The sequence below is a fragment of the Apiospora kogelbergensis genome (genome assembly GCF_038363985.1).
Source record: "Apiospora kogelbergensis strain CBS 113332 chromosome Unknown utg000008l_segment0_segment0, whole genome shotgun sequence".
Taxonomy (NCBI): Eukaryota; Fungi; Ascomycota; class Sordariomycetes; order Amphisphaeriales; family Apiosporaceae; genus Apiospora; species Apiospora kogelbergensis.
The window spans coordinates 1,632,696-1,657,682 of record NW_027117425.1 but is presented as its reverse complement, the minus strand read 5'-3'; the positions used below and the strand labels follow the sequence as shown (position 1 = coordinate 1,657,682).

Below are 24,987 nucleotides of genomic sequence, written 5' to 3'. Positions count from 1 at the left end.
TACCCTCTGAGTCCAGCCAGCCAGCTCCAAGGCATCCCAGGCGGCACTGAACTCGGACCCACCACTGCAACGGAACCTCCAACCTACGACAACTACATACGCCATATCCTCCTCCAAACTCCATAGCCGACTTCGAGATAATAGCTTTCCCCGAGGCGAGCTTCCCTGAGCTGTATTATATTCTCCACTCGACAATTTGCGTGAGCAGGTCTTCCGCCTAGCTTACTGCATCCTGCCTTCTCTCTCTCCTTGTACAATTCTACTTGCCTCCCGCCACTGCAACCTGTAACCTCCCCGAAGTCCCTCATCCAAACCCGAAAGCCGTCAAGATGTCGCAAGTCCACGGCATGTCCGACGACCAGGTAAGCCAGCACTCGGCCGAAAGTAGTGAATTAGATGCCGTCATGTATAGTTCAAGAAGACTGATTCGAGCCTCTCGTGTTTGCATTAGGTCGGCCAGGAGCTCCGCAAGATGACGGCCTTCATCAAGCAGGAGGCCCTCGAGAAGGCGCGGGAGATCGAGATCAAGGCCAACGAAGAGTTCTCCATCGAGAAGTCGAAGCTGGTGCGCGAGGAGACCGACGCCATCGACGCGACCTACGCCAAGAAGTTCAAGCAGGCCTCGCTCTCGCAGCAGATCACGCGCTCCACCGTCGCCAACAAGACCCGCCTCAAGGTCCTGGGCGCCCGACAGGAGCTGCTCGACGACATCTTCGATAGCGCCCTCAAGAAGCTGCCCCAGGCTGACGCCGTCAAGGGCGAGGCCAAGTACCGTGACGTCCTCAAGAACCTCCTGCTCGAGGGTCTCTACGCCCTCGTCGAGCCCGACGTCCAGGCCCGCGCTCGCCCCAAGGACTACGGCGTCGTCAAGAAGGCCATCGAGGTCGCCCAGAAGGAGTACAAGGACAACACGGGCAAGGACGTCAAGGTCACCATCGACGAGTCGGAGCCCCTGCCTGATGAGAGGTGAGTTATATACATCTGCCTCCTTTCAGGCCTACTTGCACTACAGTACCCCTACAGCTGCTGGCTGTTATTACCATGATGCGATCGAGAAGAATGACCACTGACAATGTATTATAACTATAGTGCAGGAGGTTTGATTATCGTTGGCGGCAAAGGAAAGATTACTATCAACAACACATTTGAGGAGCGTTTGCAATTATTGCAGACGGCTGCCCTCCCGGCTGTGAGGAAGACGTTGTTCGGCCCGAACCCCAACCGCAAGTTCTTTGATTAAGGAGGTAACCGAACGACGAGCTTGACAACGCCCTTGAATATATCACTAGTCAGCTACACGTCGCGCCAAGTTGGACATGTGGAAGAGCTAAAGAGATTACTGAGCTTGTACAGAGTATAGCCAAAGACAACAAGGGGCAGAGACTTTGAGGTGGCGAAGAATGTATGTTTGAATGCGATCGAAACGAGCTGCTTTTGTTCCCAAGCTCCACGCCGTGGTAGCAACGTCGGATGGGGGCATATATCGTTAACATCAGTCAATGTTCTACATCGTAGCGTATAGGAACCCCTATGTGACCTGTAACAGTGCCGCAGTAAGCATCGTGACAAACCACCTCCCTCGTCCACTTCCCGCGTATCATCACAATAAATAAGATACAAGCGCTGGCCATTTGTTACTGCTCTCCTTTCAGAGATCACTGTCGTCGTTACCAACAACGTCGTTTTTCTTCTGTAAGGCCCATCTCTTCATGAATTCCCTTTGTTTGGGCTTCCCAGCTTCTTCGTCCCTTTTGGTCTGGCCAATCAAGTCGTCGACAATATTAGTCTTGGGTGGTGGCCGAGTGCGTACGGTGTGCGCCAGCCGCTTTCCGACAGTATCGATAGCCGCCTTGGCCTCCTTGCGAGATACGAGGCTGTTGTCACTGATGGTGTCATGCATAAATTTAAGTTTTCGGTTCAGCATGTCGATGAACTTGTCAAACTCTTCCGCCGAAATCCCCGAGGTGTTGCTGCTGCTGATGCTCACCGCAGAAGGCAGGGGCTTTTTCAGCGTTCCCGCCGGGTTGGCTGGCGTAGTTGGCGTGGAGTTGTGGGTGGGGTTGGAGCCGCTGCGTAAAAACGACCCATCATCTATGATCACGTCCAGGAGCTTGACATTGGCATGAAGCTCTTCGTAGTCTGTCTCGTGTGACACGCGGAAGTCGGGCGCGTCCAGGCGTGCGAGAATATCTTTCCGTGACAGTGCATAGTCAGGGTGTGAAGAACCCAGCCCTGGTTGTTGGAAGAGGGATGCAGCTGCGAGCCGGCGACGGAGCTCGCATAACCTGGGTGTGGACGGGGGAGGAGGGATATGGCGGTCTGACGGTGCAGTGTCTTTTCCACGCCACTATAGAGATAGGAGCCAATCTGGGTGCACTAGAAACTGTTAGAAACTGAACAAGTCGATTCAAGACACGATTGACTTACGCAATCATTCCATTGCCCATCTGTTCCAGGTAGTGCTGAAACGAGAGCCTCGGTCGTCGAAAAGTGATCAATACGTATCCGAATATCTTTGCTGACGATAGGGTCGAGGCTCATGCGTATGAGGATCTGGATAGCACCTATCATAGTCTCAGGGGCTAGATCAGGCGCCATTCGCTCAAGTAGTTTTAAGAACGTGGAAACTGGTGACCAATTTCTTTCCCCGTACGGCTGCTCCATGGCGGGTGACAGATGCCATTTGCTGTTCTCCTTGAGGAATTTGCGGCTTCCGATGCGCTCCAGTATCTGTCGAAGACGCTTGACATCGACGAGCCGACGCGTGTTTGCGGGACAAAGCGTTATCAAGTTGCAGTACTGCATACGTAACTGCATGTTCTTCTCTAAGCAAACCTCATCCAATATCCACTGGTATAGCTCTTCCGGTAACTCCTTTCCCTTGGAGGCGAGAGCAGTAGGCAGGCCGCGAACGAAAGTCTCGTCCCTTGTTGATGAATCAGCAAGAAAGCTCCATTGGCTTTTCGCCGCCAGCTTAGGGAACGGGGTCTTGCGGGCATCGCGTGAAGGCTCCTCGAATTCAAAGAAGTAGTAATGAGGCTGCGAAGCGTCCCCAGCTGTCCGATTCATAGCCCTGACCAGCTTGTCGCCCTTCGTTCCTTCCTCATCACCGCGGAGAAGATCCTTCGCCGCCTCACGCATGGCCGTAGAGTGAGATTCATCTTTGCCCTTGTCAAGTACTTGGGTCTCCTTCTTGTTGTTGGCAGCATCCAGCTTCAGCAGTGCCTCGGCTCTCCTAGCACTTTCATCCACGGCAAAATCCTCCTGTGCATGTTTGATCAGAGCCTTGAGGTCGAATTTGTGTTTTTTGGGCTGCGCTTGCGAGACAGGAGCAGCGCGAGAACTGCCAGATGCGATCCGCTTGGCCTGAGGTGTTGCTGTAGCCAAGGCGGACGGACCTGGGTTTCTTTGGCGTCCCGCAATCTCGGACAGAGACTCGAGAGAGTCGTCCGAATCCTCATCCTCATCATCAGAGCCTCGAATTACATCATCGCGACTAAGGGGGCTTTAGTCTGGGCACGCTGGGGGGTGATGGGCGAGGATGGGATATTGGGAGAGGACGAAGTGGGCTGCACCGGCATTGCCTTCGTTCTCGTTGGTGTAGTGGTTCCCGATTTCGCAGTAGGAGGTTTTTTGGCAAAGAATCCGCGGATATCCTTACTTGAGTTCATATTGCTAAGATATACGAGCGGACAGTACGCCCGTCGTGCGTCTTTTCTTACCAACTGGCTGAGCCAGATAATTGAAGATAGATATGAAGACGAACGCGCGTGGGGCTAACCGCCTATCGCGACTTCTCGTGTTCGTTGACCACGAAAGTCACATGATAGCGGTCAACTGCCAATGAAAAACAAACACCTGCTCTTGAATATTGCTACACGGGCTTGACGCTGGAGCTATCGACTGTTTTCGCTATTTTACCACATTGTTCTTTAATCTGTACAATCTGTTTTTCGACTCTCGACGTATGCACCACTACACGCGCTTGGCATTATTCCGGGCGGGACTTGGATATGTAGTGGCCTAGGGAGAATTCTCGGTACCTAACCTAAGCTTGTTGGCACCCCAGATTATAGGTACATGCATGCAAGGCACCTTGAGAGAAGCAGTGGAAACAGCCCCCTTTCGTCAATGCATGTACAAGTAATGGATCATCTCGAATACTTGGCATTTCGATTCTTTTGAGCCTATAAACAGGGACGTGCGGGTGAAATGCATGGAGTTCTTTTCTTGTCTTCGGACCTTGGAAATTATACCAAGCGCTTTAGGCATCTCCTCTGCTACCGATCAAGGGGAAGCATCCTTATATAATGTATAATAGATCCAACCTGTTGTCAGATCACCTCTCACCGGACCACTTCAGGTAAGCCCTGTCGCTTAACAGTCTCGCCCACATGTGGTAGTTGCCAAGGTCTTTGAATTATTGGACACAGGGAGAAAACGTCAATTAAAAGGGTCCTGTCAAGCGATATTAGATCCGTGAGATTTTGACGCGACATACCACACGGCTTCTCCCGCGGCATCGCGGCTTGATCTCCTAAAACCGTGTGACCAAGCAGAGCAGTTTCCTGTCTGATCCCACCATCTAGTTCTACTTAGTAGTCGCACAGACGGCAGGGCGTACAGCGAAACAGTTGGAAATACGTCCAGGATTTCATATCTTGAGGTAGAATATATGTACGTGTACAGTATTCATGTAACAAGCATCGGCTGTATGATCTGAACTTGGGCATAAAACCCATGCCCGACGCGCCGAGATCCATCTGGGTAGCTAGGACATCCCATGCAACCTGCGAGCTGGGGAGCACCCATCTTCCCGGATCTCCCGTGAAGAGCATTTCTCCCGCAACTAGCAGAGGTGGTAGTGGTTTGAACCCTTTTGTCGCGGCCCATGATGCCACCAGGCCCATCTAGCTTGTTGCGAATTGGCATGTGCTATGGCCGGCCTGGGTAGGCCGAATAAGATCAACCGCAGAGTAAAACAGCGCGCAGTGTTGTTTGGCAGGGCTAGAGGTGCCAAGTTGTCAACGTACGTGTACAACGGAGGATCTAATTTAAGAGATTCCTGCCGAGTGGGACTACTTCCGCAAATGCCTGACCAGGCCTGCGAGCGACCAGAGACGCGATGAGCCACCTCCCACCCACACGCCCCGTACATGATGTGATGTGATCTTCGTGTGTTACAGTGGCCGTGCAGTCTTACGTGTAGCGTATTGTATGTAAGAAGGAGCACGGCGCCAGATATGCTTATTTCTCGTGCCAAGTCGGCTTTCCCTCTCTCTGGCCACTTCACCGCCCGCTGGAAAGAATTCTTGGTCTATTCGGCAGCCGGGAGTACGTATGAAGATTCCAGTAGAGCTTGCCTACTTCGCGACTTGCGGCCGGATTTCTAAAACTGCTCGTCCTGGTGGAGAAAAATGTAGGTGAGGCCGCGGCATCGCATTTAACGACGCTGCGACGGTCTTTAGTGAGACCCCGAGGGGGCACCCCACTGCAGTCGGTTGACGCATACGGCTATATCTAGATGGTTACCACACAGTGCCAACCTGACTTGTGTAGGTCAGGCGCCACGGATCGGTCTGGAGGTTGGAACGCGACAGCGCGATTGGTGCTGGCGAATAATGTTGCACATGGCTGTGACCGTTTCTCGTTGCCAGGCCACTTATATATCGCACGGCATTCCTGACCGCTGTACTCCGTATAGACTTTATACACGATTGAAGATTATGTATGAAACAGTAAGCAATCCCACCATCATGCATACTGGTGCACTCACCATGACTGTAGCGGGAAGGCAGATACATAAGCAGATTGCCTCTAATTCAGTCCGCCCCCAAAGGTCAAAGGGGTTTTCTCTTGGAGTCAGGTACGTGCCTTGGCCCTTCGCCGCCTGTACGGATTGGCAGCCTTGGCGCGTCATATATTCGCCGTGCCAGAAGGATGCAGTTAAACACGACCATCAAATAGCCCTGTTGGTTTTAGAATGTAGCCACATTTTCAGACTCTGGCAGGAGAGACAACGTGTAACAAGCTAGGTTGGACCAAGGAAAGGGTGTAAGGTGTGTGTACAGTTGTCCGATTTAGCCCCTAAGTAACGCCGATATGCTTTCGCATTCTCCGAGTTCAGGGCGAAACATACCAGCAGGAAGAAATGAATCCCCCTTCTGTCTTGTTCGAGAGTGACCATATCAAGACAGCCTGCCCCCTGCATTGATAACCTATTGCCAAATCAGAATAATGCATGCATCAATATGAGTCTTGCTGTCTACATTTATTTGTTCAATCATCGTTCATAAATGGTACCAGTTGTTTGGAAACCCCGTCATCAAGGATGGACCCAGACACTGGGTTCGGGTTTAGAGGCCCAGAAGACCGGACGGATCCCAACGAAATCCCGAGGGAAGTAAATAAGGAACCTCCGAATCCAGCTGTGTGTCGCATGTACCAATCAACCCGGGCCCTCGTCTATGGAAAATATCGATTGATTGGAAAATACAACTACATATACAATTAGCAAAATGGATGAGTGGTAACAAGTAGCATGAGAATCGAGGGTCAAGGGGGATGGATTGATGACGGAGACTGCGCCTTGTACCTCTCCCAGTCAGTGTACATTGGCTTACTTTTCTGCTTACCAAGCTGTCTGAGGTTGTTGGTAGGCGGTAGGAGGGAAAAAAGGGACACCTAATCTAATAACAAGGATTTGTATCTTAGGTACAGTGAGATCTAGGTGGGCTGGCTTTGCGCGGTTTGCATTCAGCCCCGAAGCTAGTCGTCCTTCTTACTTGTAGTACAGAACAAAGAAGGAAAGGAATTCATGTAGGACAGCCAGTAAGAATCATACCAGCAGCCTGTCGGGACTGTGTTCGGTCGGCCAAGTCGGCGGATGGGAGAGAGATGGGCATGAGAGGAGCGCGCATTGATTCTGACAGCAATCAATACCTGACAACCCCCTCCCTTGCCGGGAGCTCCCCAGTCGCGATAGTATCCATCTATCCTGCGATCTGCTCTCTTGGCCAGGAACCGTAGAGTGGAAACATGCACTAGATGAATCAAGTATAACAGGCCAGTATACAATAGACAGCACAATTGCCGGGCAGTCCTTATGAACAAGAGGCTTCGTGCGGCGTGCTGGCCACAGTAACAGATTGGGGCACCTGGGTACGCCGATACTGTGCAAGCGGAGCCAAGTATGCCGTCGTCTGTCCTAGAAACGCAAGAACCCAGCACTAACCTAGGCCTGGCTTTGCATTGCAGCGAGGTATGTATTGGTATTCCCGCCGCAGTGCATGCCAACCGCTAATCAATCCGGACTGGCAATGTCAGCAGCAACTGATCGCCTAGTGCCAAGGGGGTGGGTGCGTTCTTTTCTCCCTGACTCTGCTGCTATCTTAGGTACCTGCTGTACGCGGTACTCGCCCACTCACGCTTTCTCCGCCGGTTTCGATTGGGTTGGGCTCAGGAATAAGCAGGCTTTGCCAGGCTGCAGGCTTTCTTCCAGCAGGTTGTTCGGACGGAGGCAGAGCATGTACTTCCTCGAGTTCACACCACACCTGGTTTTCCAGGTCCCACCATAGACCCCCCGGGCCATCCGACCAGAACATTAGCGATCCTACCCTCGAAAAACGAAGGCTCCAGTTTACCTTATTCCCAGTCCCCAATCCAATTGTCGCCATTTCCCCCTTCCAAACCGAACTTGTCCCTTTTTCCCACACAACAAACCGCCAATCCCACCTCACCGTCGCTACAGGCCGGAGTTTGCAAGTTTGCAAATTTCCGACTCTCCAAGGGTTCTGTTTAGACAGCACTATCCCTTTTCCCGGCGTAGTCCTGCCACCAAAGAGACGAACGAACGAATTGTCCGCGACGTCGTGACTTCGGATGGGCTGTCTGTTGTGGCTCGAGTGAAACTCTCCGTCATCCGGTTCCATCCCCACCAATCCAGCGCTCGTACGCAGATCCAACCACAGCAACGAATCACCCAGCTGGAGCGCGCATCTGAGAGTCGAGGCCACAGAGGCCACCCTGGCGGAACATTTCGAGTTTGTCGGGCGCCGCCCGTAATTCTCAAAACATGGCGAAAGGCGGCGATGGCGCCAATGGCAAGTCCAAACGCGGAACAGAAGGCGACGACGACGAGATCACGCCTAACCGTTCGAGATGGGCCACCAGGAAGTTGACGGTCAAGAGCGGCGGAACGAAGCGGGTATCCATCATAGACCGGATACACAAGCGAACGACTTCGACGGAAAAAAGAGGCAATCCGGGACAAGTCAAGGATCCCGGCTGGAAAGCGTCAACGACCCTGACGGGGAAAACAACCAGGACGACGCACACAGCTCAACCTCTAGCGACGATGGCGAAGGCAGAACTCTGTTTTTCAACCAGCCTCTGCCAGACGAATTCAAAGACGAGACGGGGCTTCCAAAGCAGACGTATACGAGAAACAAGATCCGGACTGCTAAGTACACCCCGTTATCCTTCATTCCGAAGAACCTGTGGTTCCAGTTCCATAACATCGCCAATATCTTCTTCTTGTTCCTGGTCATCTTGGTGGTAAGTTCCAGTACCCCCATCATGTTCAATGCGAGCTGTCATAATAACTTGCTTTCGACCTAGGTCTTCCCCATATTCGGAGGCACCAATCCCGGATTGAACGCCGTACCTCTGATTGTTATCATTGCTGTTACTGCCATCAAAGACGCCATCGAGGATTATCGCAGAACCGTCTTGGACAACGAACTGAACAACGCTCCGGTGCACCGCCTCGTGGGCTGGGAAAATGTCAACGTCGCTGCTGATCAGGTATCTACTTGGCGCAAAATCAAGAAGGCATCCAGCAAGTTCTTCGGTGCCATTTGGCATTCGATTGAACGGCTATGGAAGAAGAACCCCCAAGAAAGTGCCATGCGTGGCATTGCCGACCCGCGTCCGTCTATCGATACCCACGTCACGGGGCCCAGAGAATCCATGGCAATCTCTCCCAGCTCGCACCGTACGTCGTTTTTGTCTGCCCAGGAGGATATTCAAATGACACCGGTCCCTTCTCCTCTCGCTTCGCCAAACAATCTGCCTGTCCCTGATCCTGTTCGATCGTCGGCCATGTCGTTTAATTCAAATGAGAACGAATCACTTGAACGAGTAAAGGGCGATCTCATCAACTACAGGCTGCCTACCAATGGCGGAGGTCGGTTCCACAGAGACGCTTGGAAGAGCATTCAAGTTGGTGATTTCGTTCGGTTGTACAACGATGACGAAATTCCTGCTGATATCATTGTCTTGTCGACATCTGACAATGACGGAGCATGCTACGTGGAAACGAAGAACCTGGATGGCGAGACCAACTTGAAGGTGCGCCAGGCCCTGCGATGCGGCCGTTCACTCAAACACGCCCGAGACTGCGAAAGAGCCCAATTCAGCATTGAAAGCGAGCCTCCGCAGCCGAACCTGTACAAGTACAACGGAGCAATCAAGTGGGAGCAGGAAATCAATGGCCATGGGAGAGAAATGACGGAGCCAATTTCGATCGACAACATGCTGCTCCGAGGTTGCAACCTCCGGAACACCGAATGGATTCTCGGCGTCGTTGTGTTTACTGGGCATGATACCAAGATTATGATGAACGCTGGAGTAACGCCAAGTAAGCGTGCTCGAATCGCTCGGGAACTCAACTTCAACGTCATTTGCAATTTCGCCATCCTTTTGGTCATGTGCCTAATCTCTGCCTTTGTCAACGGCGTGGCCTGGGGCAAGGATGATGCGTCTTTGGCCTTTTTCGACTACGGCTCTATTGGAGGCACCCCAGGACTGACAGGTTTTATCACATTCTGGGCCGCAGTCATCGTCTTCCAAAACCTGGTGCCTATTTCGCTCTATATTAGTTTGGAAATCGTCAGAACGCTGCAGGCAGTCTTCATCTATAGCGATGTTGGTATGTACTACGACGTGATCGATCAACCTTGCGTCCCCAAGTCGTGGAACATTTCGGATGACGTCGGCCAAATCGAATACATCTTCTCTGACAAGACTGGCACCTTGACTCAAAACGTCATGGAGTTCAAGAAGGCAACCATCAACGGCCAACCCTACGGAGAAGCATACACTGAAGCACAAGCTGGTATGCAGAAACGTTTGGGTGTCGACGTGGAGAAGGAAGGCGCAAGAGTGAGGAAGGAGATCGCCGAAGGGAAGATTCGGGCCATCGCGGGACTCCGCAAGATCCATGATAACCCATACCTTCACGAGGAGGATGTGACATTCATTGCACCTGACTTTGTTGAAGACCTCGCTGGAGTTTCCGGCGAGGAACAGCAAGCGGCCAATGAACATTTCATGCTTGTCCTAGCATTATGTCACACGGTCATCGCCGAACATGTGCCAGGCGACCCTCCAAAGATGCTGTTCAAGGCACAGTCGCCTGACGAGGCCGCTCTGGTAGCCACGGCTCGAGATATGGGTTTTACTGTTCTCGGGTCCACAGCCGATGGCATCAAGCTAAACGTCATGGGTGAGGAAAGGCACTACTCAATCCTCAACACTATCGAGTTCAATTCGAGTCGAAAGAGAATGAGTGCTATTGTAAAGATGCCTGATGGACGTATCATCTTGTTCTGCAAAGGAGCGGACAGTGTCATATATTCGCGACTCAAGCGAGGCGAGCAACAAGAACTTCGAAAAACTACTGCTGAGCATCTCGAGATGTTTGCCAGAGAGGGTTTACGTACACTCTGTCTTGCGCAGCGTGTACTGTCGGAATCCGAGTATATCGCGTGGCGCAAAGAACACGACAAGGCCGCTACTGCGCTGCAGGACAGAGAGGAGAAGCTTGAGGAGGTTGCGGACAGGATTGAGCGAGAATTTGACTTGATTGGCGGTACTGCCATTGAAGACCGACTGCAAGACGGCGTACCCGACACTATCGCTCTTCTGGGTGAAGCCGGTGTCAAGCTTTGGGTTCTCACAGGAGACAAAGTCGAAACCGCCATAAACATCGGTTTCTCCTGCAACCTTCTCAATAACGACATGGAGCTTATTCAACTGAAGATCCCGGAGGACGAGACGGGTGCCATCGCTGAAGCGGAATTCCTGCAAACGGCCGAGGCAGAGCTTGACAAGCATCTGAAGACCTTCAATATTACAGGTAGCGACGCGGATCTTGCTGCGGCAAGGAAAGACCACCGTGCACCTGCCGCAACACACGCCCTCATCATCGACGGCTTCACGCTGCGATGGGTACTTCACGAAACCTTGATGCAGAAGTTCCTGCTTTTATGCAAGCAGTGCAAATCCGTCCTCTGCTGTCGTGTTAGTCCTGCCCAAAAGGCAGCGGTAGTCGGCATGGTCAAGACGGGCTTAGACGTTATGACCCTCTCTATCGGTGACGGTGCCAATGATGTGGCCATGATCCAAGAGGCCGACGTTGGCGTTGGTATCGCTGGTGTTGAGGGTCGCCAGGCCGTCATGTCCTCGGACTATGCCATCGGACAATTCCGTTTCCTACAGCGTTTGGTCCTAGTACATGGCCGATGGTCCTATAGACGTCTGGCGGAGACCATATCTAACTTCTTCTACAAGAACATGGTGTGGACGTTTGCCATTTTTTGGTACCAGTGCTTCACGGACTTTGATATAACGTATCTCTTCGACTACACCTACATCCTCATGTTCAACCTGTTCTTCACCTCGGTGCCCGTTATCCTTATGGGGGTTCTGGACCAAGACGTGTCCGATACTATTTCGCTTGCTGTCCCCCAACTTTACCGTCGGGGTATCGAGCGTTTGGAGTGGACACAGACCAAGTTCTGGTAAGTCACGATTAACGAAAGACTGTATATCACCATAGCTAACTTCTTTCTAGGATGTACATGGTGGACGGCATTTACCAGAGTGTAATGGTGTTCTTCATACCCTACCTGACCATCATCAACAGCACGTCGGTTGCTGCGAACGGACTGGACGTGTCTGATCGCCTTCGACTTGGGACGTATGTCGCACATCCTGCAGTCCTGACCATTAACATGTACATTCTCATCAATACGTACCGATGGGATTGGATCATGTTGCTGTGCGTCAGCCTTAGCGACTTGTTCATCTTCTTCTGGACTGGGGTGTATACCGCGGGGACTTTCTCGGCGTATTTCTACCAAGCTGCGCCGCAAGTCTATTCAGAAGCGACCTTTTGGGCGGTATTCTTTATTACTCCCGTCATCTGCTTGTTCCCGCGATATGCGGTCAAGGCGATACAGAAGGTGTACTTCCCCTACGATGTTGATATTATCAGAGAACAAGCCACTATGGGGATGTTCAAGCATCTCGACGAGAAGGATGCCGCAGCCGAACCCGTCAAATCTGGCTCGTCTCACTCATCCGACTCCACCATTAAGAAGGGCCATCAACCTTTCCCTAGCGTGGACGAAGACCGGCGGCCTATCTATCCACCTACAGTGCACTCGACTGCGACGCATAATGCTCGGAGCCACAACGGTAGCGATGGCACGAACTACACACGACATTCTCAAGCGTCAATGGAGATCAACATCCGCCCGTCTTTAGACCGGGTGAGACCATCATACGATCGCATGCGAGCTTCAATGGATCGCGTGCGGCCCAGCTACGAAGCCACTAACGAGTTTACTTCGGCGGCCATGCTTGGCCGGTATGAATCGTCACAATCGACCGACCCCTCCGCAGACCCTGCACAACCAGGCACCGGTATAGTCAACCGAATAAGGAAAAGAACCAGAGGCAAATCGTTTAAGTCGCCTTTCGCCTTCCATCACAAGGACAACAACATCCAAGAACACGAATAAAGCGGGTTTCTGCGATGTTTTGTTCCTCCAGCCAATCCATTTACGCCTCTATGATCTTGTATGAGGTCCACGACAGTCAGTCCTCTTGACGACCTTGCTTATTTTATTTACTCTCCGTTCCTACAACCAAAACGACTCCCCAACTACCTACTGCGCCTCTCTTGGCCCACTCGGTGTCTTCCATTGTTTTCTTATCGTTTTTGGCATTGGCGTTCTAAGGGCATTGGGCACAGCGAAGAGACAACTGTACGAGATGACTGACGGGAGGGGGTCCTGGTGAAAGGACCCAGTTTCGTTTCCTTTTCCCTTTTATCGTTTTTTCTTCTTCTTCTTCTTTTTGATAATTCACGGATTCCAACGTGAGCAAATGGGACACGGCGTTTTTCGAGAGGGCACGGGAAATCCCTGACTTTGGACTACAAGAACACTCGACGGGGCTGATTCGAAACGAGGAAGACCATCCATTGGCTTGTATATATATGTACGTCCACGATAGATGAAGGGGTGTGCATGTGGTGATGGCGGGAATGGTAAATATATAATACAGAGCAGTTGTAGAAGCCAAAAAACAAACAAGAATTCTCATTGCCCTCAACGTTCGAGGGTGGTTTTATTGGATTATATGTCTATCTGAATGAGACGAGGGTCATGGCATGATGATGAGCTGATTTGTTCAGCCACAGGCACCATTGGTAGATTGGTAGTAGCTCGATGTTCCTGGGCCCCGCGCCACAAAACTACATACGGCCAGACCCTGAATTCGGCGTCTCAGGTCGATGATCGTTCAATTGGCATTGGTTGCAGGGTGTCGCTGCTATGAGTGTCCCTTCGTGAATTCTGTCCCTTTGCTACCACCAAGACTTGGACAGAGACATCGGTCGAGAGCCACCAACATGGCTAGCGAGGGTTTTGAGGACTGGGCTGCCCAGTTGGTCAACTTGGTCAAGAGCTTCCCGTACGTCTTTAAACATGGCCTCAAACGAATGTACTGCTAACCCAAGAGCAAAACACATAGTCACCAGGATGTCTGGCAGTTGATTGCGCCCTTTGTCTGGTCTATCACGGCCCTCTTCATCCTGTACTTCTTCGTCACGTCCCAAACGGGTGCCACCATTCGATACACGGTCCCGCCGCCCAAATACCCCGAAGGCGAACCCGAGATCCTCATATCGCCGTCTATTAAGGTTTCCGGCAGCAGCGCAGTCCGATGCTACGCGCCAGCCACCGGTCAGCTCCTCGGTCTCGTCAACCCCTCGACCCCGGCCGCAATCGATCGTGCCATTGACGCGGCAGCTGCTGCCCAGGCAAAATGGGCCAAGACAACCTTTGCACAGCGACGCGCCGTCCTGAAGACCCTCCTACAACACGTGCTGGATAACCAAGAGCAGATATGTCGCGTCAGCAGTCTGGATTCGGGAAAGACCATGCTGGATGCCCAACTCGGAGAAATCCTCGTCACAACAGAGAAGCTGCAATGGACCATCAAGCATGGAGAGAAGGCGCTGAAGCCGGAGAAACGGCCTACCAATCTGTTGATGACGTACAAGAAGAACAAGGTGGTGTACGAGCCCATGGGCGTCGTTGCCGCACTCGTCAGCTGGAACTATCCGTTCCACAACCTGATCGGCCCCATCATCAGCGCTATCTTTGCGGGCAACGGAATTGTGGTCAAAGTCAGTGAGCAGACATGCTGGTCTTCCACCTACTACACCAGCATCGTACGCGGGGCACTGGTCGCACACGGGCAAGACCCCGCGCTGGTCCAGACAGTAGTATGCTGGCCGAACGCGGCGGAGCATTTGACCAGCCACCCGGGCATCTCGCACATTACGTTTATTGGAAGCAAGCCGGTCTGCCATCATGTGGCTGCAAGTGCCGCCAAGACGCTCACGCCCGTGCTCGCCGAGCTGGGCGGCAAGGACGCCGCTATCATCACGGACTCGGCCAAGGGAGACCTCAAGCGCATCGCCGACACGCTCATGCGCGGCAGCTTCCAGGCCGCCGGACAAAACTGCATCGGTATCGAGCGCATCATCGCCGCACCAGCCGTCTACGATAAGCTTGTGTCCATGCTCGAGCCGCGCGTCCAGGCGCTCCGACTGGGCGTGGACAAAGACGTCGGCGCCATGGTCTCGGACGCCTCCTTCTCCCGGCTCGAGGCACTCGTCGAGGATGCCGTGGCCAAAGGGGCCCGGCTGCTGGCGGGCGGCAAGCGTCACGTCCACCCAAACCACCCCTCGGGCTTCTACTTCACGCCCACGCTGGTGGTCGACGTCACCCCGGATATGCTACTGGCCAACGAGGAGTGCTTCGGCCCCATCATGACCATTATGCCCTCCCCCTCGGGCAAGGCCGAGGATCTGCTGAAAATCGCCAACGCGCCCGACTTCGGCCTGGGCGCCTCGGTCTGGGGCCACGACTCGGACTCGGTCGTCCAGAAGCTCGTACGGGGCGTCCGCGCCGGCGGCGTCGCCATCAACGATTTTGCCGTCTTCTACGCCGTGCAGCTGCCCTTTGGCGGCGTCGGTGGCTCCGGGTACGGCCGGTTCGCGGGCGAGGAGGGGCTGCGCGGCCTGTGCAACCTCAAGAGTGTCTGCGAAGACCGCTGGGGCTGGCTCGGCATTCGTACGGCCATCCCGCCGCCGGCGCAGTACCCCATCCGCGACCAGGACAGCGCCTGGCGGTTCGCCAAGGGCGTCGTCGGTATCGGCTACGGCATCGGGCTGCGGGGGAAGATTCAGGGGTTGGTGGATATTGTCATGGGGGGTTGAAAGTCAGAATCAAGTGGTAATAGACGGCTGATTAGTAGCTCTAGGTACAGGGTTCCCGACGGGATCCGGCTGAGAGGTGTTTAATGAGCGTGTGCACAAGATTACCTGAGAGTTATCAGTCCAACTTAATGTTAATGCTGGCTGGTAACTTGGGCTAAGTCATTGAAAGGGGCCGTACAGAGGAAGATGAAATAGACGATATTATATATAAGTAATACCCTCACATTCACATATCTCGTTGGTATACATGGCACCTGCGGGTAGTGTTCAATCATCTGGGCAGTGTCATGTTGTATTATGTGCATAATGCGACTACTATCAGTTGGATAAGGTTGAATACAACCGTCTTGTCAGTTTAGAAGGAAGTGCAATATGGACAAGCAACAAACAGATGAAAGAACGGCCTTTGATTGAATCTCGGTACGGGAAGAACAAAAGAGAGGAAGAATTATTCAAACACAATTAAGGAATGCCCAAAGATGGACAAGCCAGGAAGTCCAGGAAGTCCAGGAAGTCCAGGGAAATCAATGGAAGTGACCGCAGAGGGAATCGAACTCCTCCTGCCTGTAAGTATAATAAACATAAGAATACCACCGCTAGGCTACACCAGCCCGGCCAAGGGAAATCAGTGCCATTACGCTTTATGAACCCACGTGGAAAACGTGGGAAAGAATATGCTTTGCTGCCTGATGGGTGAGTGGGTTGATAAGCTTTGGTGATTGCATGCTCTTCTTTCTCCTCTAGCCTCCCGTTGCATTCTCCAACCACTCCTACATTCCCACCAGGCAGCTGACGAGAAGTGTGTGGTATCAGAAAGGACTGTACGGATGGGTGACAAAGAGTCCTGGGGTCTTATATATAGCAAGGTTGTATTAGTGAGGACGGAGACTAGAGTCTGGAAGAAAAGACAACAATGTCATTGGCCGTGAAAGGCCCATTCGGTCTGTTCCATGTTCTCCCCTGTATAGCTATAGCCCCATCCGGGACCGTCTCCTGCCACATGTTCCCAGTACGTCCTCAAGTGGACTGTCGAATGAATGCAATTTTTCCGTGTCTCATTCTCGTCGTAGTCGTGCAAATCTGTATCAGGCCCTCGACAAGTTTGTACGCCGAATTGCCCAACGAAGTGTTCAGGCAGCCATGATCGTCGCAAAGCCTAGATTCCAAAAGAACGTTAACTTCGATAGAATTCTCATAAGAAAAGGATAAGAGATACATGAGAGGGGGATAAGAGGTAACCAGGAAGGGGACGTAACTTACCGAAAACTAATATGAATTGGAATATCAACCAGGTGAGAAAGGCTCTTCTTCCTCCTCCTCTTATTACCATCACTATGATCGGTGCTTAATGCGCTCATAACTCCAAGGCCAAGTGGTCATTGACTGTAGGGGGACCGAAGAAGCGCACAAGCGACTTGGCAATGGTTTTTCTCTCATGCCGAGCAAGGCCATGGTTACTTGGGCGAGTAGGTCTAGGCCTGGCTTCGCCGTCCTGGCCGTTCTGACCGTTCTCAGCACTTGGATGTGCTGTCATGTCCGGTCTCAGGCTAGGAGGAACGATGTCATATTGGCGCTCCTCTCGAGCGCCACGAACGCGCCAGTAATTCACCTGCCCAGCTTTCAGCATCAGCACGTCAAGAATCTACGTGTTTGGAGACAAGCAGATGAAGGATGAACATGACTGAGAATTGCTTACCGTTACTTCCTCGTCCTTCTGTGCTTCACTCGCCGCCTTTACGCATCCGATAATAACCCTCCGTTGTCTGTAGATAGGCGGGCCAAAGATGCCGGAGGCATCAAAGATTTGCTGCAAATAAGGCGTGTTTAGCCCTATTTGGGGGAACCGTTGGGACCCCAGCTGGAGGTTTAGACACGAAAAGCAAACTTGTTTGTCCACATCATGGTATGTGGCTTCTCTGATGAGTTCAGCGAGGCCTCTGGGTGTGAGTGCCAATGTTGAGTCGTGGAGTCTGCAATCCGAGACCGGTTCTAAATTGATGACTCGTAGGTTCGGGAAGTGCCAGCGTAACAGCATCCAGGCGGCGTAGAACTCGGGGTAGTAAGCGATTGTGCCGTCGGCAACGGGAGGAACCAGGGCGCTCAGTACCATGCGGCTCCTACTGTAATCATTCGGGCCAATTCTATGTCCGAAACAAGGGAGATGCGGAGACAGTTCCGGGATGGTTATGCTCCTAAGCTTGTGGAGGTCATTGACCCCGAAGCACATCCCGAGGGAATAATGTCGAGAGAGCTTCATTGTGTCCAAGCCGAAATTGAAGTAGACATTGGTGTGGCCTCCGTCAAGGGAAAAGGCTGGCTGGAAGTGCAGCAAAGTTTCATGGCGACTCTCGTGGTTCACAAAGAGAGACGCCGGAGGCGCCGAGTCGCTCGTGGTCGAAGTAACCAAGTCTTTGCCGATTGCCTTCTCAAACCACGTTTTCCTGTGGTATCGTGGGTCAACTACCCCCAGTGATTCGATCTCACTAGGTGTGTTTTGTATTCGTGGGTGTATCGGTGAAGCCATTCGTATGAAGGGTCGTATCCTACACCCATTGGCTGCCCATGTTTGAAAGCAACGAGACGACGTGAGATGGTGACGGCGCGGGCTTCCCATGTGTGTTGCCAAATACGGCGACGAAGCTCCGGTGGTAGCCTCGAGAACTGTGGAAATGTCTTATCCAATTTCAGACCGTTCACCATGCCCACGAGCTCATCGATGCTTGTACCGTCTGTCTGCTTGCCAGAAAGCCTCCAGGGGCCAGTCTCCGGCGGGACAATGATCCTGCCACGGATAAGAAGCGCACTCCGTTCGGCTTCGTCAAATATTGTGCGGCGCTTGACGGCGCTTGTGAAGTCCTCGTCCGCCGCCCGCTGCTTTCTTTTACCCAAATAGCTTTGGGGGACCACGCTGGGAAATATGCAGCGACGTTTTCTAGGGGTCCAGGTCTCATCGTACAGCCTCTTTCTTGTCATGAGTGCTGTGGTGTTGAAAATCCCTGTGCTGACAGGAACCTGGATCGCCATGTTGTCCATGGCTCCATGCATGTTTTCTGCCTGCCTATTGAGGGTGAAGGATATCGGTTGTTAAGACGTGCGAGAATCAAAACTGCCAGGTGGGTAAGTGGTGTGTGTTGGAGAAAGAGGTAACGGTGAGTGTATGACCAGGTAGAGAGAAAACTTTGTTACACGTATGTTTTCTCCAGTCGTCGAGACGTCCAAGAATGAAAACCGTTAGGCAGGTAAGATGGTGTGTACGGAGGAGAATAATGATGGTGAGTGCGTGCAATGAAGAGTAGAATTCAATGCTGCAGCTGAGATGTGTAAGTCACTTGAGCCTCACCCGGTACAGGGTAGGTGGTCACCCGATGCACAGAGACTTGTTGGAATGGGAAGCAATCACAGCGATTCCCTGGAATCACCAGCTGGCCACCCCGATATTCTGGATTGCACCGAACGCATAGTCCCGAAGGTAGGTAAGCGTCGACGGACCATCAGACCTCGACATCCGAAATCGAAAACAACAATCCGTCTTGGTTGAGATAGGGATTGGGATAGGCGATCAGGAGATCGAAGACGACAAACAAGCACTTTAAACAACAGATAAAATAAATAAGAAACCATTTCCGATGCTCAGTCCGAAGAAATACTGGTGTTTCGTAATATATACAACAGGTCATCGATCTCTATATAAGTAGTTAGTTGATCCCCTACTTACTTCTTCTTCCCCTTTCCACCACCACCACCCCTCTTCCCCTTACTGTCTCCGCCGCCGCCGCCGCCTCCCCCAGCGTGCCCGCCCACCACCATGACTCGCACCTTGCCAGCGGGGATGCAATTGACGGCCTCCTCGGGCTTGATCGTCTTCATGAGCTCGACCTCGCGCGGCCACATGCGCTCCTTGTCCAGGCTCTTGTCATCCAGCACGCCCTTCTTGGCCGAGACGCTCTTCCAGGCCTCGAGGACCTCCTTAATGGCCTTCCCCTTCTTCTGCGAACCCGGCTGCAGCTTCACCTTGTATTTGAGACTGGGCCCGATGGCGCCGTAGGGCCCACACACGGGGATCACCTCGAGAATCTCATCTCCAGGCAGCGGTATACCGACCAAACTGTCAAGCGAGGTCACCTTGTCGGCCTCGTCGGCGTCAAGGGTCTCGACCCCTTCCTCGAGCATCATCTTGCGGACCTCCTCGTGCTCGGCCGTCTCGCGCTGTTGTTTTTGGTGCTGCGCGCGGCGGCGCTCCTTGGCCAGGGCCTGGGCCGCTTCCTTCTCGGCCTTGGCTTTCGCTTCCGCTTCGGCCTTCTTACGGCCCGCTGTCGCACCGATGAGGGCCTCGGCCGCGGCGCGATCCTCTTCGTCCTGGTCGCGGTACTTGGCGGCGATCTTCTTGGCCTTGCCTCGCTTCCCTCGCTTTGGGGCTTGCTGCTTCGGCTGGTTTGCCTGGCCCTTGTTGGTGGTAGGCGGTGGTCCTGATCCACTCGCCTTCTCGGGAGCTGCATTTTCGGCTTCGGCGTCATCCTCGTCTTCGCCATCATCGCCATCATCGTCATCCTCCTTTTTGTCTTCAGGCTGTGGCACTGTAGCATCCTCTGCTTCTTGTTCCGGCATGGCCGCATCATTAACAGAAAGGTCCTGCATCTGCTCCGTGGGTGTTGATTCCTCCTCGTGGTCATCATCATCATCGTTTTCTTCGTTCTGGCCTCCAGACTGCAGAGGGTTTTGCCTTTGCTCATTGTCTCCATCCTGTGCATCCACGTCTTCTTCCTCCTTATCGTTTTCATCCTGCTCAATGTCATTCTGAGCCGCTGTGTTGTCTTCTGTATTAGTTGCTGGCAATGTCGATTCCCTGGACTCTGCGCTTATTGCCACACTGGACGATGCAAGGGATGCCGTCTCGCCAGCGTCCCTAAGTCGGTGCTTGACGTGCTTGGCTTTGCTCTCCTCACTGATCTTGAACATCAGACCGAATCCAAGGATAAGTTGTGCCGGGGGCAGGAAGTTCTTCCTTCCTCGAACCATGAAGCTACCGGTGGGCAGGAACTCCCCTGTAGGTGCTGACTTGGATACTTGTTCGGCATCCACCCAGTAAGCAGCCGCTCCCGCTTTCGAATCCCAAGCGTTGGACGCAGATACTGCGAGGTTACCAGCTTGCGACAAGGTCGAGGGCGGTATAGGGGCATCTGGTGTTTGTGGGTTGTTCTTAATGATGACAGAGGGCGCGCCATGAAGGTCGGCGTGGACATAAACGTCGCCCTTCTTCAGGTATCGTCGATATAGGATCTCGTTCTGGGAAGCATCCTTTCCAGCCAGCACGAGGTAGCCATCAGAGGAGAGGAACCAGATGAACTTTTCGAACCACATCTGCCGCCTGACGACGTGCAAGAGCGGCTTCTCCTGCTTTAACCCCTTCTTGAGCTCCGCAGCGATCTTCTGCTCTGCATTTTTCAACGCATATTCTGACTGTGCTGCCGTCTTTTGTTCCTTGACTACCGCGGTTTTCCGTTCGTCGTAATAATCTCTGGCGTTAACCCATGGTGAGACACCCAGATTAATGTCGACGTGAAGTCGTTGAGATTGCTCTTTGGTGTCATTTTCCGCATCGTCATCCGATTCAGAATCATCGCTGTCGTAACCTTCATCCATGTCGGCATCTTCTTCCGCTTCGCCCAGCAACAGGGTGACGGTGTTCTCCGACAGCTTCAGAGGCAGCGCGATGATCTCGGCGACCGGGTTGCCACGCTTACGTTCTCGTTCGATCAGCTTTCCGATGTCGACCCAGTCCATACCCTGCGCAATCAGGCCATTTACGGCGTCCATAGCCTCCTGCACTCGCTCGACGTTGGCCTCGATGGCTCCGGCCTTCCGGACATTGAGCTGCTGCGTCTGCTTCAGACCCTCTATCCTCTTGTTCTGGTCCGCCCTGGCCGCTTCTAACTTCTGCTTAGCGGCAGCCTCTCTCTCAGATAGCTTCGACTCAAGCCTTTGTCCTTCTATAGAAGAAAAGAACTCGTCTACCATCTTGTTGAAATTCTCGAAGGTGACGACCGCGTAGGCAGGATCTTCTTCGAACTGCCGTGGAAGGAATGGGTGGAAGTCTTCGTACAGCAAACCCTTTGCTTTGTCCTGCGCTTCTGAGCCCGTATCTGCAGATGCCTCTTCCGTTTGGGCGCCAGGCCTTCTCTTTGCGAGAATGTATCCTTTGCATGATTCAGAGCTTGTGATGTCGCCCACAATCTTGCGCGCCTCTTGCAGGGAGCGAAAGAGGTGATCCAATAGCTCTTCGTTCTCCAACACGGCAGCGGGCTGTGAAGTCGAGTCAAAGTTGGTCACCTTCAAGACATGGTCAACAAGAATAGGGGGATTTCCACAATAGTCGTAGCGAGCCCTTTGCGCAGCTCATCGCCGGGCTTCTTCTTTAGTTTCTTTCCGGACGCCGCGGCGACGGCGGCCTTCTCGATGGTCGTCTCCAACGCCGCCCGCACGCGCTCCTTGGTAAGCTCGGGAACGCCGGCGTAGTTTTGCCGGTTGTCCAGGGAGTATGGCAGGCCAGGCCGCTGGGGTTCCTGCCCCTCGCCCTCGGGGACATGGCGGAGCAGGGTGACTATCTTGAGATCGGCATCGGTGAGGATGACGTTGCCGCTGGCGAAGAACTCGAGGTATAGACGGTACATGCCATCACTGAACTGGAACTCGATGATGCGGTCCGTTCCGATCTGCGAAATCTTGGTTACGCGCCGGGTCTTCAGGGCCTTGCGCAGCTTCTGCACGAAGACCGAGGGCGCCGCCGCCGTGGTGCGCGCGAAGTCGGTGAGGTGGCATCGGAAGCCGGAGTCGATCAGGAGCTGCTTCTTGTCTTCGGGCTTTGCGAACTTGAGCAGCAGGATCTTGGAGGAAAGATCGTAGATGTTGGACAGCCGCAGCGAGACCAAGCTTGTCGAGAGCTCATGCGCAATGACCTATGACGGCAGGCAAGCACAAGTTAGTCGTACCCTGGGAATGTAGCTTTTATGGTAGGCAAGATCACGGCATACCTTGACATCTAAAGACGAGAAACGCTGCTTCATATTTACAGAATTCACAGCGAGGTAGGAGGTTGTTTTTTTTTGCAGATTTGGGATGGTCAAGTCAAGATTTCAGTCGCATGCTCAGCAAAATCGCAATCGCGGGGCAAAGCAGCAGGCACGGCCATGACACATTCACTCCGCCGACATTGCAAAACGTCAAAACGTGGGGGCAACGCAATGGATCTCTTTCAAGCCCGGCGTGACGTCACTTATATGAAGGAGAATGAGGGTGACCACGTGTGTAAGAGGCCTTCAAGAGTCAGATGGCTTCAATTATAGCTTTTGAGCGTTTGGACGGTTGTTTATACTCTTGAGATCTGTTTAGAACGAAAATCACAGGCGTACCCAGGCCAAACGCCTGTGCATACTTCGGCGACAGATACGTATAAGCCTGAATGCTTACTAGAGCAAGTAGTCACTGAAGATAACTGACAAGCAACAAACCAGGACCTTCAGAATCGTGGCGGGCAGTGAGATATCTTACAACCTATCCCCTAATATGCCCGAGTACGCAAATCTGTAGATGTGGAAGCCGCCTTGTGACAGCCGGGCATTCAATGGCTACGGCTGTTGGATGGGATAGCCATACTAGGCACTTGGCATCCAATGGGCTCTGTTCATTGGATTTCCGATCTGACTCCAGAACCATACGGCGGCAGTGGCAGCGGCCCATGGCATCCAAGATCCCCAGGGCCAAGGTGGACAGGGAAAGTCCCTTCTTGCGGAGAAACTGGAGAGAAAGGAAGCGCTGACCGGTTCAGGTCGATTCCGACTTGTGGAAAATCAATGGGCATGGCTTCGATCACTTCCACATCAATCCTCAATCGGACTTTGCAACGGACTGTTGCTTTTCGGCTTCTACTTGACCTACTTCTTGGAGAGTTCCAGTTGCTTGGCTCCAGCCTCCTGGACCGTTCGATGGACAAGAACTGACCATCCGTTAAAGCGGTGGTTTAGGCCATTTCAGCTTAGTCCGTCATGTGATGGGGATGGATACACCCGGCCCATCTCCATCGCGGTGCATGCCGGCCATGCTGGCTACTGGCCAGATCGTAGTAATAAGTAACGTAAACGAGCCTGCTACTGCACTGAATCGAGTCCTTTCCTTCTTGTGTGCCGCCAAGACAAGACCCGTCCCCACCGGCCCAGCCTCCACTCTTCTTTTGCTCTGCTGATGGTAAAACTAGTTGTAGAACCCCGACTCCCGAGGCTCTGTTCCTGTCTAGCTGTCTTGTTGCTCGCTGGCTCCGCATCTGGCCTAGACTCAGTGCGCAGCCTTCCTCTTTCTGTCCCGGTTGTCCTAGCAACTTGGCTCCTTTGCCCGGGTTGGTTCAGGGGTAAGAGCAGAAAGAGTCGGTGGGAGTGGGCCTCAAGGTTCTTCCAAGCTTGGAGCCAGGCAGTCCGAAGTTTCGCAAGCTTGTCGGCGTTTTTCTCTTCCAATTGGGCGCGGGAAAACCCCGTCGTCTTTTGCTTGTTCCGACGAGAGAAGACCCGAGCGTAAGCAACGTCAATAGCTGGCTGCAAGTTATCAAATGCAAGCAATTGATACGGATGGAGACTGGTTTTTCTGGGCCGGTGGGAACTGGAGAAGACAGCTACGTATATATTCCCAAAGCATGATCGTACATCGGCACATGTAAGCACCAAGAGATGTTTCTGGACGGGGCCTGGAGGCACACCAAGACACGACATACGACTTCAGCTGCAGTGGTGTTGCTGAGGCGTGCATAAGTCGCGCCCGTACTGCTGCAGTAGCCCAATCGACGGGCTCCACGAGCGGACGCGTACGAAGTAAGTACATGGGCGATGCTTTCTGACCACCTGCAAGGTGAAGGCCGAATGTACGTGGTTGGGGAACGAAGCACCCTCGTGTTGGACATCCAATTGAGTTTCACAAGTCCCGCTGCGGTTGATACTGTATTCGTGGCCCCAGCCACCCCGATTCGATCGTGGTATAGCTGCAGCGCAGTTCGGTATTAAAGCCGTGCTCCGTTTCGGCGCAGCGCTTTATTCCCAGTTTCCCCAGCCTTAACAATATGAAAGATGTGTTATCACCTGGGACTGCATCCTGGAAATAGTCCAAGTCCGGCCATCAACTAACACCCTCTAACCCAAGTGACCCAAATTGCCCAACCTCTTCGCGGGCGCGCTCTCCACATCCGACCAAGGCCCTAACACACCTTGCAACACACAGAGCACCGGGCAATCTGGGTCGTGCAGATCCATCTCGAGCTGAATGGCCAGTGCCAGCCGAGATAGATTAGGTGACCCGTGCTGGTTGGAAGTAGCGAGGATTTTTCTCTGTCTCGCTCTCTCTGGGATTGTGACAGCTCGTCTGGCGCTCCC

The 24,987-nt window shown here is 53.0% G+C and overlaps 5 protein-coding genes across 5 annotated transcripts; 3 read left to right on the top strand and 2 right to left on the bottom strand.

Moving 5' to 3' along the window:
* Nucleotides 1-268: 268 nt before the first annotated feature.
* PG998_012498 (H(+)-transporting V1 sector ATPase subunit E) lies at nucleotides 269-1,240 on the top strand (the record flags this gene model as incomplete). Its single annotated transcript, XM_066879314.1, has 3 exons — nucleotides 269-362; nucleotides 452-966; nucleotides 1,090-1,240. Exons 1-3 carry the CDS (start codon nucleotides 330-332, stop codon nucleotides 1,238-1,240), a joined length of 699 nt encoding a protein of 232 aa, XP_066725698.1. The 5' UTR covers nucleotides 269-329.
* A 408-nt stretch (nucleotides 1,241-1,648) lies between these two features.
* On the bottom strand, nucleotides 1,649-3,671 carry PG998_012497 (uncharacterized protein; the record flags this gene model as incomplete). The annotated part of the gene is made up of 3 exons (XM_066879313.1): nucleotides 1,649-2,347; nucleotides 2,428-3,496; nucleotides 3,562-3,671. 3 exons carry the CDS (start codon nucleotides 3,669-3,671, stop codon nucleotides 1,649-1,651), a joined length of 1,878 nt encoding a protein of 625 aa, XP_066725697.1.
* A 4,403-nt stretch (nucleotides 3,672-8,074) lies between these two features.
* On the top strand, nucleotides 8,075-12,809 carry PG998_012496 (phospholipid-translocating ATPase; the record flags this gene model as incomplete). Its single annotated transcript, XM_066879312.1, has 4 exons — nucleotides 8,075-8,206; nucleotides 8,257-8,556; nucleotides 8,620-11,804; nucleotides 11,858-12,809. The coding sequence occupies 4 exons, from the start codon at nucleotides 8,075-8,077 to the stop codon at nucleotides 12,807-12,809; spliced, it is 4,569 nt and encodes a 1,522-aa protein (XP_066725696.1).
* An 893-nt stretch (nucleotides 12,810-13,702) lies between these two features.
* On the top strand, nucleotides 13,703-15,580 carry PG998_012495 (succinate-semialdehyde dehydrogenase- variant; the record flags this gene model as incomplete). The annotated part of the gene is made up of 2 exons (XM_066879311.1): nucleotides 13,703-13,764; nucleotides 13,825-15,580. 2 exons carry the CDS (start codon nucleotides 13,703-13,705, stop codon nucleotides 15,578-15,580), a joined length of 1,818 nt encoding a protein of 605 aa, XP_066725695.1.
* A 3,711-nt stretch (nucleotides 15,581-19,291) lies between these two features.
* On the bottom strand, nucleotides 19,292-22,641 carry PG998_012494 (uncharacterized protein; the record flags this gene model as incomplete). The annotated part of the gene is made up of 3 exons (XM_066879310.1): nucleotides 19,292-21,907; nucleotides 21,946-22,533; nucleotides 22,609-22,641. The coding sequence occupies 3 exons, from the start codon at nucleotides 22,639-22,641 to the stop codon at nucleotides 19,292-19,294; spliced, it is 3,237 nt and encodes a 1,078-aa protein (XP_066725694.1).
* Nucleotides 22,642-24,987: the final 2,346 nt, after the last annotated feature.